Raw genomic sequence first — 17,913 nt, 5'->3', positions numbered from 1 at the left:
CTTTACAGTTATCTCAACTGAATTAAAGATAATTGACCCCTGAATTAAGGGAAAGCTCCTTCTGAAAGAATCAGAATCAATAAAATCTTAAAGGAAACACAGTTACCTTGTGAGCTAATGAAAATTTATTAATAATAAAATTTATAATATCTACATCAGTAAAATTACAGCTTTAGAGTCTTATTCTGTGACTATGTCTTGTATTTGAGCATAAAAAAGACTTGCAAATATTTAGGCTATGAGGAATTAATTGCCTAATTTTCTAGAGTTTTATAACAAATTAAATAATTTCCACTGCAGGCAGGCAGTCTGAAGAAAAATCTTACTAGTTTCACTGCCATCAGCTTACTGAAGGAAATCAAATAAACAGCAATAATAACTACCACACTTATTTTAGAGCAAAAGCTCAAAGAGTTTCATACAGAGAAAAGTTAACTAAAAAGTATATACTCAGAACATCTAGTTACAGCAGCAGGCTAAATGATGCCAACATTCCCTGTTATTCTGAATACTCTTAACAGAGTAACTGTAATTCTAAAAAACCCCACAAAACTCCCACAATCCTGTAAAAGGAATGAGACATTTGTCAACAGATGAGCAATATCATGTGTTTAACCAGACTAGTTTTGTTTTCAATGCCCACCTGCCTGCAACTTTCACAGATGCTGCAGAGAAGACTGAGATGTGAAGGGCTTAATCCTACAGCATTATGCACCTTTCCTTACAGCCCTCCCCAAAGCCTCAGATGGTGATTTAGAGCAGAACATTACAAACCACTTTATTCACACCAGTCTAACATCATCAGACAGTGATGTGTACAGTTTTGCAACTTCTCATTCAGAGGGTGAATCAGGTGGCGATTATTTAGAGAAGGGGCATGTGGTAGAGCAAAGAAGTTCTGGGAAACATCCATAACTACTGGAATATCCAATCTGAGCAAAAGGCTAATTTCAGAGAAAATAAGTTAACACAATACCAAGTATGTCGGGGCAATTTCACTTAGTTTACGCTTATTTAAACAATCCTCCCAGACTAGATTGGTTACCCATGGCACATTAACCAGAAGCAGGAGCTCTTGGCTTCTGGGGGAGCTCAGTGCTGCAGAAGGGGACTCACAAAATCTGTCATACTGAGCCTGCCAGCTTTGAATTGCCAGAATCTAGCCCACTGAAAGCAGATGCACATCTTAAATCCTATCCTGCCCTAACACGCTGCTCACTGCTGTTAGAAGGTACATCTATGGAGCGGGGATTCTCTTCTGAAAACAAACTGCTAAATCATCTTTTTCAAAGAAGTGGTGGTGATATGTGTATGTAGAGAGAACCAAACTGATGCATCCTGCAAGTTAAGTTTGTGCTCTAACTCATTAAGTTAGAGAGAGTACCATAATTTATTCCCATTTTTGTTTGTTTGTTTGAGAGGGGGGGAAAAAAAAAAGAGCTAAAACTTTTTTTGAGGTCCCCAGTCCTGCCAGCATATGTTAAATATCATCTGACAGGACTTTGTAGATTCAGGAGCTTTGCTTCTGGATTCTGATCAGGGCTATACATAGGTTGGGAACTTTGCTTTAAGCACACACAATTACTTCATTCCTGCCTGGATTCCTTAGCTATCTGAGGAACCTTAAAAAAAAAAAAGCATCTGTATAACTTAACTGTTTCAGTCTTGGTGACAGAAAAAAGCAGGACTTACCATGAACATAATTTTAAGACTTTGGCATCTAAATTCTGAAAAATTCCTATTTTGAGTGCCTAAATAATTTACTGGATCTTTCTGCAAATGACTTGCTTTTGATTACAGTGCAGTTCTATGGCATGGACCATGGAGTGGCCCACAATTGCAATCAGTGACCACTTGGGAAAGTCAAAGTTAGAGCATCTAAATAACTTTTATCATAAATCACCAGTAATGACAGGTTTTTTTAAAAAGTACTGCACATATTTCAAATATATATACCACATGTGAAAGGAGATTATTTATAAGCTGAGATTTCAACAGCAGGGTTTTTCTGAATATCTGGCATCTTGGTTTTACGCAAAACCTGAACATGCCTTCCAGCACAAGAATGGAAGAAAGTATTCCACCTGTTTCATTAGGAGAGAAATAGTCTCCCTTATAAGCCTTTGGCACCTCTGAAGATTTCTTCCTGCAGATTTTTGTAATTTCCTTAAAAAAAGAGGAGAAAGTGACCCACATTTAATGTAGCTATTGTTTACTTTATTACCCTTCTGTAGTGGAAAATACATAATGTCCATGTCCCATCCTGACCATACACCACCCCACCCCACCCCCAAAATAGCAGCTATGGTGCCTTGGTACATTAAGCACATTGTAGAAATGTTACCCTTTGTGCACCTCACACCAGCCAGAAGCAGGAAACTTCGTGGCAGTTTGCAGCGTTCCTCTAGCTAACGCTCTTTATAATAGGAATTTTGCTTCTAAATGCCAAGGACTCCAAAGACTAGTTGATTGTATTTTTATTTGTAATACTTGTACAAGTGTTTGTATCAAGTACAGACAGAACTGGTGTGAACTTATCAATGAGTCGACACACATGGGAAAGAGGATGATTAAGAAACCTCTACGTCCTCTGCTTGTGATTGTGGAATAAGATTTTTGAAAGCTCCTCCACACATAATTTTCAGTAAGTATTTAGAATTTAAGCACTATGGACTTTCAAGGTGAGGCAAAGGAATCATTACACAGCAAAAGAGAACATGCAGGGAGGTATCTGAGCTAGCTGCAACTAATCTGGCTCCAGACCTGAACACAGTAAACTTGAATCAGCCCCAAAAAATAGCCACTGTTAAAATCACTCTAATATCTGCACACCACCACAGCGTGTGAATGAATCGGTTCACCTGCAGCTTGCCTGGCACCGTGCACTATGTTTGCTTACGCAAAACAAAACATGCATGCCCTCAGATTCCCAAGTAGCATTTGAAAATGGGACAGGATAACTCTTCAAGTCAATCCATAAATTCCAGAGGAAAAATTATTGCAACTACCACAATACAGTTCAAAGTAATCCAAAATAATTATTCTTCTTCACGTCTAGTTATGTGCTCAAATACAGGTTCGCCCAAATCATGGGTAGCTAATTTTACATTTAAAAATCAAACTAGTATAAACTGTGTGATTTCCTAGTCCCACACTGAGGAGCTAGTTATAACAGGGAAGATGACAAGTAATATGTGACAGAAATGAAATGAACAAAAGAAGAAAATAATTTCCCTGTTTTTTTATCCCAAATCTCTTCATAGCATAAATTCAAATTGACAGAACAAAGATTAAAGAATATTTTTCCCCTGAGAAGATACGCTTCCTCATAATTGTAATGTCAAAATCCCTGACATCTGAGCCTACTTTATCTAACACAGCTAAAACTGACAAAAAAAGTATACCCTGTAAGCCTGAGGTAAATAGTTTGAAATAACTAGAGTCAAATGTTTAACTATGAATAGAATCTTCTCTTAGCAAGAAGAGTATCTGATGGTAGAGTACCAGGAGAAAAAACTTCTCAATTAACAATCATCCTTACATAAAGTATCTGGACATATTATGTAAGCAGAAGGAAAGGGCATGAAAGAGCACTGTAAAACTCCATGGCCCAGTATCTACCAAAACACAGTTAAATGCAAAAAAAGGAAAGTGTATAAAACTCATGCAGGTTTAAAAAAAAAAAGTGGAATTTAAAAAAATGTGATAAATACCATTTGTATTTTCAAATGTAACAAATTACGCAAAATCAGGACAACTTAAAGAAATGAATATACAAAAAATCTTAAGATATTCAAATTGAAATATATTTAAACAGAAAATTTTAAGATCCAACCATGAGATTGTAAAACTTACTGGCCAAATACTTGGAATCAGAATTTATAAGTGCATTCAAACCTGCCCTTTGACTCCTTAGCTTTTCCTACCTGACAAATACATGACTTTTTAGGATTTTCATAAATTATGTAGCTAACTTTAAAATGTAAACATACATATTAGTTTTAAATTGCAGACTGTATTAGATAAGGCTGATATAAAATTCAGATTCAGTTGTGACTTGCCAATTAGAAAACATATGCTAGGTAAATCTCCACACAAAGCTTTTAATTTATGAACCCAAATAGCAGTTTTGGTTCAGGTAGCTGATACTTGATTTCTAAAAATGCTAACAGACATCAGTTTTTATTTATTTTATTTTTCATATATCTGGCAGGAGGTGGGGGATGATCAGGACCAGCACTGAATGCAGAATCTCCATATACTAAATTCTTTCCAGATTGCCCCAGAGCCAAATCTGCAGCACTCCAGAACTCTGATATCCCGACGAACTGGAGTCACGAAGGACTTCATTTTCACCTTCAGAACGATAGCCAAAGGAAAACAGAACAAAAATTAGGATATATGCAAATATATCTTTTGCAATATCTAAAAAAGAAAGAGCACAAAGCTTACATACCTAATATATCTATTTTTGCTGCCTCACACCACAGTTGAACGTAAGAGTCTAAAATTAGGCATCCACCTCAATTTGAAAGCTGCATCCCTCAGGCTTAGCAGGTATCACTTAATTTCTGTGACAATAACATACAGGATTTTGTTGTATACTATAAAAGATATATATGCCTGGAGACAGCTGTGCCCTGAAGTCTCTAATAAGATGAGCCAGGGTAAACTGTCTTCATGGAGCTATTATCACAGCAGAAAAATTTCACTGGGCTTCCTTCAAAAGTTTACCACACAAAAGTGATTCAATTCACTACGTTCTCTGGTTTCTTTTCAATCTTTGCACAGCACCAATCCCCAAATTTCTATCACTCCCCCAAGACCTTTATTTCATTATTTCTATCATTGGAAAGAAATGACAAGTTACGATTATCTTAACCTCTCAACATGCCTCACAACAGCTAACATAGTTTCGCAAAGCAGCAGCATGAGCGCGTGCTAACAAGAGTTGCTGCTGCAAGCTACATGGAATGAACTAGGAAAGCACAAGCCCTCGGAGGCTGCTCAGCTACCACCTGAGCTCAGAGGTTTGCCCTGCCTGCAGCTCCGTGCCTTCCCACTCAGCTCCCATACCATCCCAGTATTTTCCCCACTCCTGAGCTGCCAGCCTGGGAGGAGAGCTCAGGGAACTCAAGTGCAGGTTCATAAAACCAGGCTCATGCCAAAATGCAATTGCCAGCACTTTCTTTCCAAACACAACTGGAGAAAGGTGAAAAGTGACGTCTCCTTTTGACCTTACGGTTATGGCATTTGCCCAGGAAATAGGTCCTCATCTTGAGGGGAGTCAGACCCTGTCACTCACATCCACCGACAGAAAGCAGTTAGAAGGCGAACCTTCACCCTGCCTTGATGAAGCCTGGTTATGATGCCTCCCCCACTGTGGAGAGGGAAGAACCAGGTGCCCAAGAGATGACAACCCACCTCACCAACAGCAACCAGAAGCACCTCCCTGACGTGACTACGCTGCAACTTGGCCATTAGACTTGCGCTGCCTCTTTTGCTTCCCACCTCCACCTTGGGCGCTCCCAAATTACCTGTTGGATGGCCGAACAACTTCAAAAGGGAAAGCAGAGAGTAAGTAAAGATAACCACATCTAAGAAGGCTGCTGTCCTGGGAATAGAGATGGGCACAGACCTCATAACCCTCACTTCCAATGCAAATTGGCCAATAGCTAGAAGACTAAGCATCCACCCCAAGCTCAGACACCGAGCTCTCCTCACAGATTTCCTAGGAACCCAAGACATGAAACACCGCCTGGGCTCTACTCCGCTGGAAAGCATTGTCAAGAGTTCAGAAGCACAGTGTTTCCACAAAGTTTTAATTTGCTCTAATCCCAAGTAGTTTTCAACCTTGTTGAGACATAGCAAGTCCAAGCTTCAATACCAATCCAGAAAGCACATTGCACTGTTTAACAGAGATCTTCTGTGTTTTCTAAAATAGCTGTTAGAAATACTACAGCTCTGCTAAACAACGCTGAGGTAGCATCTGATTCTCACAGCCCTTCCAGAGTCCCATAACGACAATGAAAACCAGAATTTCATAATGCCTTTAATGAAAGCACCACTTCCAAAAACTCCTATTCAGCAGGAAGTGGAGGTAGGGAAGAGAGCTGACACAAGCACTGAACAAAATCCATGCACATTAATTCAGTCATGGGTTTTATTCAATTGTCAAAACCTTTCAGATGGAAAACGATCCTTTAGGAAGCAGTCCGAGTGATGATTTCTTTATTATTTCTTCACCGCCACTCAATACAAAATAACAAACACAATTACAACAGAAGAAAGTTGAAGAACATCTAGTCCTCATCTGATCTGAAACGTGCACAAACACAATAGGCATTAATTTCATCACTCTGACAGCAACTGGGATAAGATGCTAAGGGTCACAGAGAGATGACAGCATTCATCATATTGAATTACTAGTCCTTTCAGCCCTTCAAACGTCCTAATCACAGGCATATTTACAGTCATTTTGGTTTTCATATTCTATGGTCAGATGCAACTGTTTATTGTCTGTATGAAATGTAAGAGACCAGACTTCCCTAACAGAGTAAAGACAAAAGCAGTAACACAACCACAGTTCACAGGCTACTTGATGATTTAGAAACTTGGGGCCAAATCTACTATTAGCACAAGCAAATGCAAGTCCTCCAAAGCACATGAATTGCACCTGTTTGTGTCAGTGGCTGCTTTGGCTCGTTGCTGATAAAATTAACATCCTTTGCTCTCTTAAGACTTACTACTCACTTTACATAGAGTTCAAGCATCTTGTATATATTCTTCCTAGAAGAGTACTGTAGCACTTCTGCAGTTTACAGCAGGACAGGTGGGAACCAAGACAACTGCATTTGCATCTAAAGCAACACAGGGCCAAAACAGGGCCATTCTCTCTATGCCACTTTCCAACAGACCGCATTTACAGATTTTCATTACTGTGAGTTTATAATCCTGGAGATTGTTGAAGAGCGCTGTCATGATGCCACGTTTAGATTCATTTTATATATTTATAGCTCCTTAATAAACTTCCTGGATATCTGCTAAACTGCAATTGCACTGACAAATTTACACAGCATTATAGGATTTCACTTTATAGTCATACTGGTTTTGTCCAGTTTACCTCATTTACAGGACTGGTACGTTCTGGGTTGCTTTTTGTACTCTAAATACTGATTCTTCAATTTTCTATAGCCAACTCTTGCATGATAGTCAGCAAAAGGGCTATTTTTGGCAATTCATTAACAGAATTCTAATATTATTGGAAAATCTAAACTGATTCCATCTTAGCTCAAGTTCTCTTAGACTTTGTAAAACAAATCGTTTTGGTGGAAAAAAAATAGGTCTGACCCAAAATTTAAAAAGGGAAAGTATTTACAGTATAAGAAGGTAAGAAACTTTTACAGTCACTTCATGAGCCACTCTCTAGAACATAAATACTTAGTAAGGGTTCACAGCAATTATAGCTCTGTAATTATTTTAGATCTCAAGTCAAATACTTAAGAGAAAGGGAATTATTAGTCTTTCAAGATTTTCTGTCACGCAGTTCAGATTATCACCTTATTTAGTTACACTGCACAACTAAAAAGCATTTGCTACAAAGATGAAATGCCTTCCTACCATGAACTAGAGTTTTTGTTTTAATAAACATCCAAGTCAAGGAGAATAAAAAAGAAGAAAAATACATTTGTGCATATGGTCCTGAGGGGGAGACTGATTTAGATACCTGATGGACTAGCAGCAGATGACACACAGATACATCACTTCCTGACAAATGAATAAGTAAAAAATAAATATCAAGATACACTAGTATTTCATTCAGTCAAAAAATAATCTAAGTTTATGATCCAAACCAACTTTATTCTATTAAGGCCCCACTCACATTACTGGCAATTTCAGCAAAATTATTTTAAGATCAGACATCTCAAATATTCACAACTGCCTTGGAGAGTTATTGTATTGAAAAACCACAAATACTCCAAGCGTAATAAACCAAAGAATGCTAAACAGTACATAATGTTAAAGACTTTTTATACAGGGTAAGGCGGCGGCAGTGCTAAGAAAAAGTCACTTAAGCACCTGTATAATCCTAATGACTTCAGTGAGACTACACAACAAGTTCTAGTATTCTGATGGATGACGTTGTTGGCCTCCCATTTCTCCAGTTACAAAAAAATATCCCAGCACACTTCAATCGATTGAATAAATTAATAGACCTGAAAGAGATGCTGAATTCCTCCCTCCCAAGGCTATTACAATGCCTTAATGCTGGTAAAGCCCTACAGCTGCCCTTATGAAGCCATGTAAGTTACTATTCTTGCATTGTTTTTTGGGATTAAGTTTAATGATGCTACACTTCTGCATCTAATTACACGCCTTAAAACCAGCCAATTCACAGTAGCTCTCAGGTTTCCATCCCAATCTCAAACACTCAGGCACGTGCTTAACCTTCCACTGTGAGTTTCAACTTAAAACGTGTTCAGTGTTCACAAGAGTAGGTCTGAAAGGACACCCTGTTTCTCCTCCTTAAACAAATGGGGGATATCTTCCAGTTAAAAAATACATGAATTTTAGGATTCTACCTCTTACCTCTCTACATATGTATCATATTTTCCAAGTTTTTATTTTAACTTTCAGTCTCAGTTACTATTTTACTTATCCTATGACATATGCCATGTTGGTTTTGTGGGCTCTCTTCTTTGTTTCTGTTATCCTTTATTTCAGCTTTGCATATAGCATCTCTTCTTCTCTTAATATCATCTGTTGCTCACTGTGACAAAGCATCTCTATTGTAGTATTTTCTTAAGTGATCACCTGTACTGTCTCCCACCAATTTTTTTGTGTGTAGATGAAGTTTTATCAGTGCAATAAAAGAAAAAAGAGGTCAACAGACAATGGCTGCCTTTTTGTTTCTTTTGATTAGCACTTTCCTTTCTGTACCTTTATGTCACAGGCATTTTTTTGATACAAGTTCTTATCAAAAGCTCAAAGTGGTTGCTACTCTGTGCACATTATTTTTAGGAAATTTGAGTAATTTTTCTGTTACAATTTATATCTTGATTTTTGGCTCTCGTTCTTAGAATGGGTTGAATTAAACTACTATACTGCTACTTTCAGCAACTAATGACCAAGGTGTGTTACTACACATCACCATACCTGCATTAAAGATGCTACATAAAAAGGAAGGCAGATAAAACAGTTAAGTACTTAATGTGTGAACTACTGCTCCCTCTTCCCTTTTTTACCTTTTTAATTAAAAAAACCCAGACATGTAAATCACAACACAAGTTAACTAACTTGGACAAGATGCAAGGGTGAAGTTACATGAATTACAAGCTGAATCAAAAACTAATTACCACTAAAAGATCTCACTTCTGTTTTGTATCCATTCTATTCACCCTGATGTCAAACTGTGCAATTCTTCCATCTTTAGCTGGCCTTAGGGGTTTCCACGACAGTTGGTACAAAGCGAGGCCTACAACTGCAGCTCAAGAGTGGAAATTAGGGAAGACCTAGCTGGATTTTGAAACAAATGCTTCATAAGAGAATGGACGAATGCTTTAGCTGTAAGTGTGAAGAAGACCCTATTTGTACCAACTCTGTCACTTGTCAATCAACATGTAAGCACTTGTTATTCTTTACTCTCAAGCACCTGCAGCTGACATGAACTTCAAATACACTTCTGTATATTCAGACAACTTTGAAAGTCAGGTTTAGGCACAGTAAGCACCTGTCATTTACGTAATTATTTTTTACATGTAGAATTAAAAGTCTCCTTATGTACTTTTCAAGTTGCAGACAAATATGTAACCTTTCCAACATTTAACGCTCTGTGAGATAAGTATTATTATTTGAAGGCAAATACCCCTCTGGTCACGCAAGAGAGGCCTCCAACTCCAACTTATTAACCTGAAACCTTGGACTTCAGTTTCTGAGATACTGAATAATCACAAGCCATGGCTGATCCAAAATTTAAGGGCCCAAGAGTAACAATGGGTAGACTGCATGAGAACTGAGATGCTGCAATAATTTAGAGATTAAGCAATCTATTTATTAAAAACTTGTAGGCGTATTAAGTACAATTATAGTTGATTATAGTTTTCTTATCTACTACCAATTTAATACTACAGATGTGCAACACAGGCCACAGGGTTCAAGTGTGCAAAGGAGGCTGCCATTCGAGCGCTGACAGAGCACGACCGGTGTCGCATCCCTTCCGTTTTCCCGACCTGCAAAACGAACACAACACCAGTACTCCGTGAAAAGCATCACCAGAGGAGCAACAGCGGCTGCGGAACAAGGCTGTCCTCTGAGGATCCGGAGCCCCCGCCGGTACCGGGGAAAGGCCACAGCCCGCACCTGCTGGCGGCGGCCACTTCCTCCCCGCGGACCTCACATGGCGGCGGGCGGGCCCTGCGAGGCGAGCTGCGTCCCGCCTGCCGGAGCGGCCTGAGGAGAGGCAAAGGGGGGCAGGCGCCGGCCGGGAGGCGAGCCGAGAGCCGCGGGCCCGTGGCCGACATCACCGACGGCCGCTCCCCAACGTCTGCCGGCTCCCGGGGGGCCGCCAGGCCAGAGGCTCCATCCCCTGCCCTGCCCTGCCCTCCCCGCCCGGCTCACCTGCACGCCCGTGTAGTTCTCGAAGAAGAAGAGCACCATGCTCTGGTAGATGGTGTAGAGGCGGTCGTCCACCTCGCGGTAGAAGCGGGCGGGCAGCACGGCGGAAAGCAGGCGCCAGGCGCTCCAGGCCAGCACGTAGGTGGGCGCCGTGCCCATCATGACGGCGGCGGGCAGGACGTAGCGCATGGAGTAGGTGTGCAGCACCAGCGACAGCAGCATCTTCCCGCTGCCCCCCGGGCCTCACCGGGACACCCACATGGGCAGCGCGCTCACACACAGCCCGGCAGCCCCGCCGACCGCATCGCCCGCCGCGCCGGGCAGACCCGCCAGGTGGGCGGGGAAGCAGCAGCGGCGGCCGCCGGCAGGGAAGCAGGGAGGGAAGGGAGGCGCGGGAGCGGGCACCGGCTCCGGCTCACGGCTCTCCCCGCGCCGCCTCCGCCACCATATTGCCCGGCCGGAGGAGGAGCGGCGCCGGCAGGAAGGCGGCCCCTCGGCGGCTTGCGGGGGGACTTCCGGGATGGGCGGGCGGTGCCGTGGCTCCGCCTCGGCCGCGACCTGAGGGGACGGGCCCCGCCGCAAGCTGCTGCCCCGGCAGGCCCAGCCGCCCGCGGTGGCTCCGCACGGGCAGGCCCGGGGCTGCGTCCCCGTCCCTCCCTACTCGGGCCGCGGCACGCTGAAGTGGCTACAGCAGCCCTGCGGGCGCGGGGCGTTGCCGGGCTGCTCCCTCATGGTGTGGTGGAGAGCTACTTGGCACCACGTGAAATAAGCACCCGCGCTTATAATTGATTAGCTGTAATTAGCATTAATTTTAAGCTAGCATAGCGTAACTTGGAAGAAAATTTACTTCCCCCCTACACACACACGCTTTCTGCCGTGAGTCTAAAGTGGAGCACTAAGAAAGTGGTGCTTACTACTGTTGCCAGCTACAACCACAGTGATGGTCAGGGGTTTGTCTGCATTTTGTGCTTACCAGTTCGCATCCTGACTCCCCCAGGTTCTCACAAAAGCAGGCGCTGCCCGCCTCGCATCCTCTCCTCTCTGGCCCCCAATAACCTGGTGACAGCAGCAGCCAGATGCACCAGCTGCTTTTGAAGAAAATGCAGTAAGTCTTGTAGAAAACAACGGTGTAATAACCTTCCCGGAGAGGGAGTTTCTTAATAAGCCGTAGCACGTAGTGAAGTATTTATTCCTTGGTTTTGAAAAAGTGCATTTTATCCTGAAGCTTGTGAAGATCTCGTTGTTTCAAAAGAAGTGGATGCTCAATACCTTCTGCTAAGATTCTGTTTCCTTTGCCAGGCTTTAACTGGGACAAGCTTTGTCCTTTGCTGTTTACCTCATGCTAGCTGGTTTTTAATGTGTGTTAAAAATTGTATCCTGAATAGTTCAGTAAAATAAGACTGGGGGAGCGATACTAGGTTGAAGTACTGTGGCAATGTTCTCTTCTAACTGCCTCAGGGGTCCTGAGCTCTGCAGTGAGACATATTTGACATGCATCATAGCTTCTGTGTCCCTAATGAGACCAAACAGTCTTTTATTTCCTTCCCCCCTCCAGAAAGGTGGGGCTGGAGGGTCATGGCAGCTTTTCTGTCAGGGCCCTCCATCCTGATCGGTGTGTACGTTTCTGTCATCACTGAGTAACTGCATACGCTACCCTCAGCTCAGGACTACCAGAATAGAGGCACTTTCCCCATCATGGCCTCTTTTGGCAGGGAATTTTTCTGCTCTAAACCAAGCAAACCTAGATTGGACAGAAAATTGAGGAGGAAGCTTCTGTTTTGTGATGCCTGTGACAAGGCCACATGGAAGAGAATAATTCACCATGATACAGGGAAGAGAAAGTAATCCAGCACAACACAGAGAAGGTAAAGCTGATGCCAGCAGAGCAGAGCCAGGTATGCAGGAACAAGCGCTCTGGTGTGGCTGGAACGGTGGGACAGGTTGGAGAGTCGATCCAGACCTGCTGCTTCACAAAAGGTGACTGCAGAGAGCGGCTAGGATTCAGAGCAACTAGGTGTGTTTGGCTAATGAGACTGCAGTCAGGAGTGGAAAATGTAGATTAGCAGTCTGTAGAATAAACAGTGAACTGGGACTGGGAAATGGTGGAGGACTGGGAAAATACAGGGAAATTCAGCTGGCTGGGCTTAAGGCAGAGTATGAGCTTGTGAGATGGGGTTAAAGACTCAGTGAACAGCCTGAAGAGATGAGTTGCAGTGAGAATGTGAAAGGAATAAATAATCTTCATATAAAGGAATGAACTTGGGGCCTCTGACTCCATATATGTAAAACTGTATCTTTACTTACAGGACTATAAATTCACTCACAGTTTTGAAGAACTTGGATATTATGATTACAAAATCTGGAGAAATGAACAATTCTGCCTCTGGAGGATGGTTTGGCTATCGTGATAAATAAGAACTGAAGACACCTTGAATGAAAAGGAAAATAAAATATCAAGCTCATCAAGAAATAATGCACATTCTATGCATCGAATGCAACAGAAGTCTCGTGGAAAAGTAGTACCTAATCTCATAGTTGAGCTCAGACAAGCAGTCTTAATCTGGCACTTCTTGATATATTTAAGTGGTTGACTTCGCAACCTTAATAATACTCTTTCAGTTTAGGATTTGTGGGGCCCTTTTGTATACGTGTTTATGTACATAGCTATTCTACATAGATGTCTATTCCTCTCTTGAATCTGACTCAGTCCTTTGCCCCAGTGATAAAAATGAGCACTGAGATCCTTCAATTCATTAGGTTTATATATAAAAAGACGTCTTTACCATTTTTAAAACAGTTGCCCCTCAATTCCTTTGAATGCTTTTTTTCCTCCTATAGTACCAATGAGTAAATAAGACTACCTGTCTTTGCTGTATTTTATATTTTGCATGTTTTTAACATGCCCCCTCTTTTTCCTTTTTTGTTACACTAATATTTGAATTTTATTTTTTTCTTCCATTTGATGCTTTTTCACATTCTTAATCTGTCACCATCCCACACCACACACACACACACACACGTTCACACACTTCGTTTCTGCTTTTGATCGTTTGATATTTTCAACAGACCCTTTTAATACAGTTTCCTCTCTTTATCAAGTATATGTTATCAAATGTATAGATACTGTCTTAGTTTTTAGTCACACAAAAAGTACAGAGTCTCTTGTACTAAGGCTTAGGGCTTGTTTAATTTCCTAGTATAATTATATCAGTATGATGTGGTAATATGGTGTTGAAATGTCTGCAACTGAATGAAACCCAAACTTTCCAATTCAAGGAATGAGTATGCCACAATGATTAGACCTGGGACACTGCCACCAAGTCCTTGCTTCACTTGATTCATAGGCGCTTTTTATCCTGGATCATTCTGAATTGTGCCGCAGGAATTTGAATATTGGTCTTTCACATTCCAGACTACAGAGGCAAAATAAGAAAAATGTTCTGATCCTTGCTGCAATTTGTAATTTCTAATCCTATGAAAGCATAGGCCCTAATTACACCTCCTTTAACCAAAATGCCAGTCTATCAGCAGAATTAATTCCTAGTAATTTTACTTTCAGCTGGAAGAAGCAAAATCACCCCATTTAGGGTGATTAGGACTCCATTTAGGACTTCAAACCTGTTAAGGTATTATTTTCTTCCATAGAACAACCTTGAAATTGTAAAAGACTAAACAAGCCTGCAATTTTGGAACAAAACATCAGTCTGCCATGCCTAAGGAGCCCAGTCTGTTTGGTGTGAGCATAATTATTTGGTGTGAACCTGATGATTCTAGTGTTAGGTTCTTCTGCCAGTGGTTGTCACCTCGAAAGTGGCCAAACCCACCAAACTCTGGAAAAATACCAGACTTTCATCTTATGGTGAAAAATACCAGTGACTGTTCCTCTAGAAGGAACCATAAACTGTGTCGCTAAGCTCCAACTCTGAACGTTAAGGGATTTTCTCATAGTGCTAGTCACACGATGGTGTTTCACAATTCTGTCACCCACTCACTGTAATCATCAGTTAGACTAAGCAAAGCCAGATAACATTAGATACAAATCACACTGCCTCAAGGTTTAGAATTTTAACCTTTACAGATGGTCTTATCTTCAACAATATCCTGGGAGATGATTTATTGGTATTACCTCTCTTTATATGTATTGAGAAAAAAGGCACAGATGTTAAGGCCAAAGGACTAGATCCAAATAAGGATTTAAGCACCTGAATTCCTGGAGTCCAGGACTCTGAGTGGGTATCTAGGCTTTCTATGCAGTACATGTCACGCAGAGAGCTAAGCAGCATAGAATAGGATCCACAGCAATCATCAGTCCAAGCAGGAAGTTGATTAAAAGTAGTAGGCTCAATGTGTATTTGTGTAAAGTCAGGTAAAAGGACATGCCAAGGACAGCGTTGTGGCCTAAGTACAGCCTCGCAGGACCTCATTCTGGATTTCAGAAACACCTCTGTCAACTTGAGATGCATAACCCACAGATCTCTCTCTCAGAGTTTGGTAACACACTTTTTAAAATGTGCCAGAGAAGATGCCAACATCACCTCCTATTTCCACCCACATGGATAGAGAACTGGATTAGACATGGATTCAGTTTGTTGAGGGTATCAAACTCGTACCTCGCATCACCAAGGAGGGTGACCTGCAGGGTAAGAATAATGAGCATCTCTTATGTTGAAGATGCATTTACTTAGCAATTGTTTAATGTAACATATAAAAATAATTAGATTAGATTACTGGTAGACTAGTTTAGATTACAGTTAGACTAGTTTAGACAAGTATACTAGTTTAGATTACAGGTCTTCTAGATGTGTGCCTTTTCTCTAACAGTGACCATAACCTCCTGCATCTCTCTGTGTTTGCTCTAGATGAAGGCTTCCTTGAATCCTGCAGTCGTCTCCAATCTCGGGTGAGACTTGTAGTAGTTCGTGTCCATCCCTGACTCTGGCCTTGCAGGGCTCCTTCTTGTGCCTCTGTCCCAGGGGACTCCTTGGCTACCTCTCACACAGAGCATGATAAGGCTGTACAACATCTAGCTGGTCCACCTCAGAAACATGTCTACATGCCTGTGCTCTACTCGTTCCATTCCTCACCCTCATGTCCTACTCGGAGACTATGTCTTTTATCACCAGAAAATGGTGAGGAAGCCCAGTGGGCCAGCTTGTTTTCTGAGATAATTCCATGGATCACAAGAGGATTTTCCATCATATGTCCCTGGGTGGCAGTGGGCATGGTTGTGTTCATGGTGTGATTTATACAGTCTTCTGCATCATGCCCTTGCAGTGAAAGGGAAACTCAGGTTCAGCTGTACATTAATTGAGGCAGGTTTCAGTCCTTCTCTGCCTCATATGAAATCTCTTCTTGAGGATCTGGCTATACTTTTCTCCTCTGTAAGTCAGTAAGAATGGCAGATACAGAAGAAGTAAGGATGGGGCAAACATCTCCCATGCTCTCCGAGCCTTCTCCAAGCCTCCCATTTGTGGTTCAAGGTCTAGAGACAGATATGACTGCTACATATACGGCAGTAATCACCAACAGATTTATCCTACATGTACCTACCCATTCTTCCCTTTACCTGCATTGGCTTTTAGCCTCCACAACAACCTTTGGCAAGCAGTAGAGTCATCTCCTTTTGTTTTGAACCTTCCTTATTGTAATTTCATTTTATATAGCTTGGAGCTTGTATTGAAAGAGAGGGAAAATCCCTTTACACTCTCCTATTTGTGCCACTTATGATTTTTACAGATCTCTATAATATCCCCTCTAGGCTGTCTGTTTTCCAGACTGACTTTTACTCAGTTGTGCCCCATATGAAAGTTGTTCTATAACTTCTATGTTGCAAGCATAGCCAGCATATTCTATGGCATTTGCTAACTTTTAAGGTTTCACTTTGCAAGTGATTCTTCTTTTACCAAAAATAAATCCTGAAATTTCATGTGAGACGTTATGTTCACTCTTATAGGATTTATCCATAAAAATAACTTTCAGATTCTCTGCTACAGGTCTAGTATAAAATGTCACCATTTAATAAACCAAACTAGTAAAGGAGGAGAAACACACTTTGCCAATGGTTCTAAAACATATTTGATGACCCTACAGAAATGGTGATTCTCAAGACTTTACAGATTGTGGAGGAAAGTGTTTTAATCAACACAGACTCTTTTGCATCAAGCTAGATCCCTATCACCTTTCATCTGCCTCCAAGTTTTCTCCTTTCTCTTGTTAGAGTCTTCACCCTGTTTCCAGCCTTCACCCATCAAACTCTCAGTCTCCCTTCCAAAATGCATCCTTTGTTCTCAGCTCTGCTTTGTCTCTATAGTTTTTTTCCCAATCTCCTTCCCAGGCAAACCTAGCTAATTCTACTCCCATGACTCCTGTGCGTCCCATTCACATTTCTCACACAATGTCAATATCTTTTTCCTAGTGAATCCTAGTTTGCTCTTAATTTCCCTCGAGAGCTCCTAATCCTGTTATCCACTCCTCTGTATGTCAAAGTCTCCTTGCTCGAGCGATTCTAATTTTTACTTCCTGCCTACTTGGTCGCAGTCCAGTCTTTCCTCAACAATTCTCAGCCACAGCTTCACCCTCGACCAGCAGTTCTAGCTTTGCCTTTTTCCCCTCCTTTGGTGAAGCTCTCGTTCCCTTTGCATGTAACTTGGGTGGACTCTTCGTCTGTGGCACTTGGGTGCAGGCAGGGAGAGCACTGAGAATGGCAGAAATAAGGTACCATGGCACAGCCTGTTGCCTCCCTCCAGCTGGTCCTTGGACAGCCCGAACCGGACAAAGCATGCTGTCTCTCAGAAAGGACAGCATCTATACAGCCTCTTCAGTGAGAACAGGATTTGTGCATTTTAGTTGGTAAACTCTGGGTTCTCTATTATGCACTTGCAAACAGATTTATCAAATGTCTGTGACTTGGCCAAATTTGAGCTGATTTTCACAGTAGCAGAAGACACATCCGTAGCTTAAATGCTACTCACTACCTTATCAAATTTCAAATTCCTGTTCAAAGGCCAAAAGTAGTAGAAAAGAAAAAGGTTATGAGGATAATAACACCAGCAGAATAGCATATTTTCCATAGCTATATTCCCTAAAAGAATGCAATTTAGGAAATTTCAACCCCAAATTTTAAAATAGGCAAAGAAAAGACAACAAAGAAAAGCCCCCTGACATTTGAAATGAAAATCTATTAATAAAAACTGAACTGACTTTAATACCAGGTGATGCTACAGTTCTTGCCTACAATTAGGGCTGTGTTCAGAGTGGAAATCCAGCTGAAGGACGAGTTAATATTTACATACAGAAGGC

At 41.5% G+C, this 17,913-nt stretch overlaps 1 protein-coding gene across 1 annotated transcript in view; it reads right to left on the bottom strand.

The window, feature by feature from the left end:
• The window catches only part of AGPAT5 (1-acylglycerol-3-phosphate O-acyltransferase 5), a 61,375-nt gene extending 50,305 nt beyond the window's left edge, over nucleotides 1–11,070 (bottom strand). The window contains exon 1 of the mRNA XM_076332912.1: nucleotides 10,618–11,070. Coding sequence (XP_076189027.1) covers nucleotides 10,618–10,836 — 219 coding nt within the window. The 5' untranslated portion in view covers nucleotides 10,837–11,070. The remainder of the gene's footprint in view (nucleotides 1–10,617) is intronic.
• Between the last annotated feature and the right edge of the window lie 6,843 nt (nucleotides 11,071–17,913).

Source organism: Aptenodytes patagonicus, chromosome 3, assembly GCF_965638725.1.
Source record: "Aptenodytes patagonicus chromosome 3, bAptPat1.pri.cur, whole genome shotgun sequence".
Lineage (NCBI taxonomy): Eukaryota > Metazoa > Chordata > Aves > Sphenisciformes > Spheniscidae > Aptenodytes > Aptenodytes patagonicus.
Note: the sequence above shows the minus strand (reverse complement) of the source record. Positions and strands in the feature narration are given on the sequence as shown.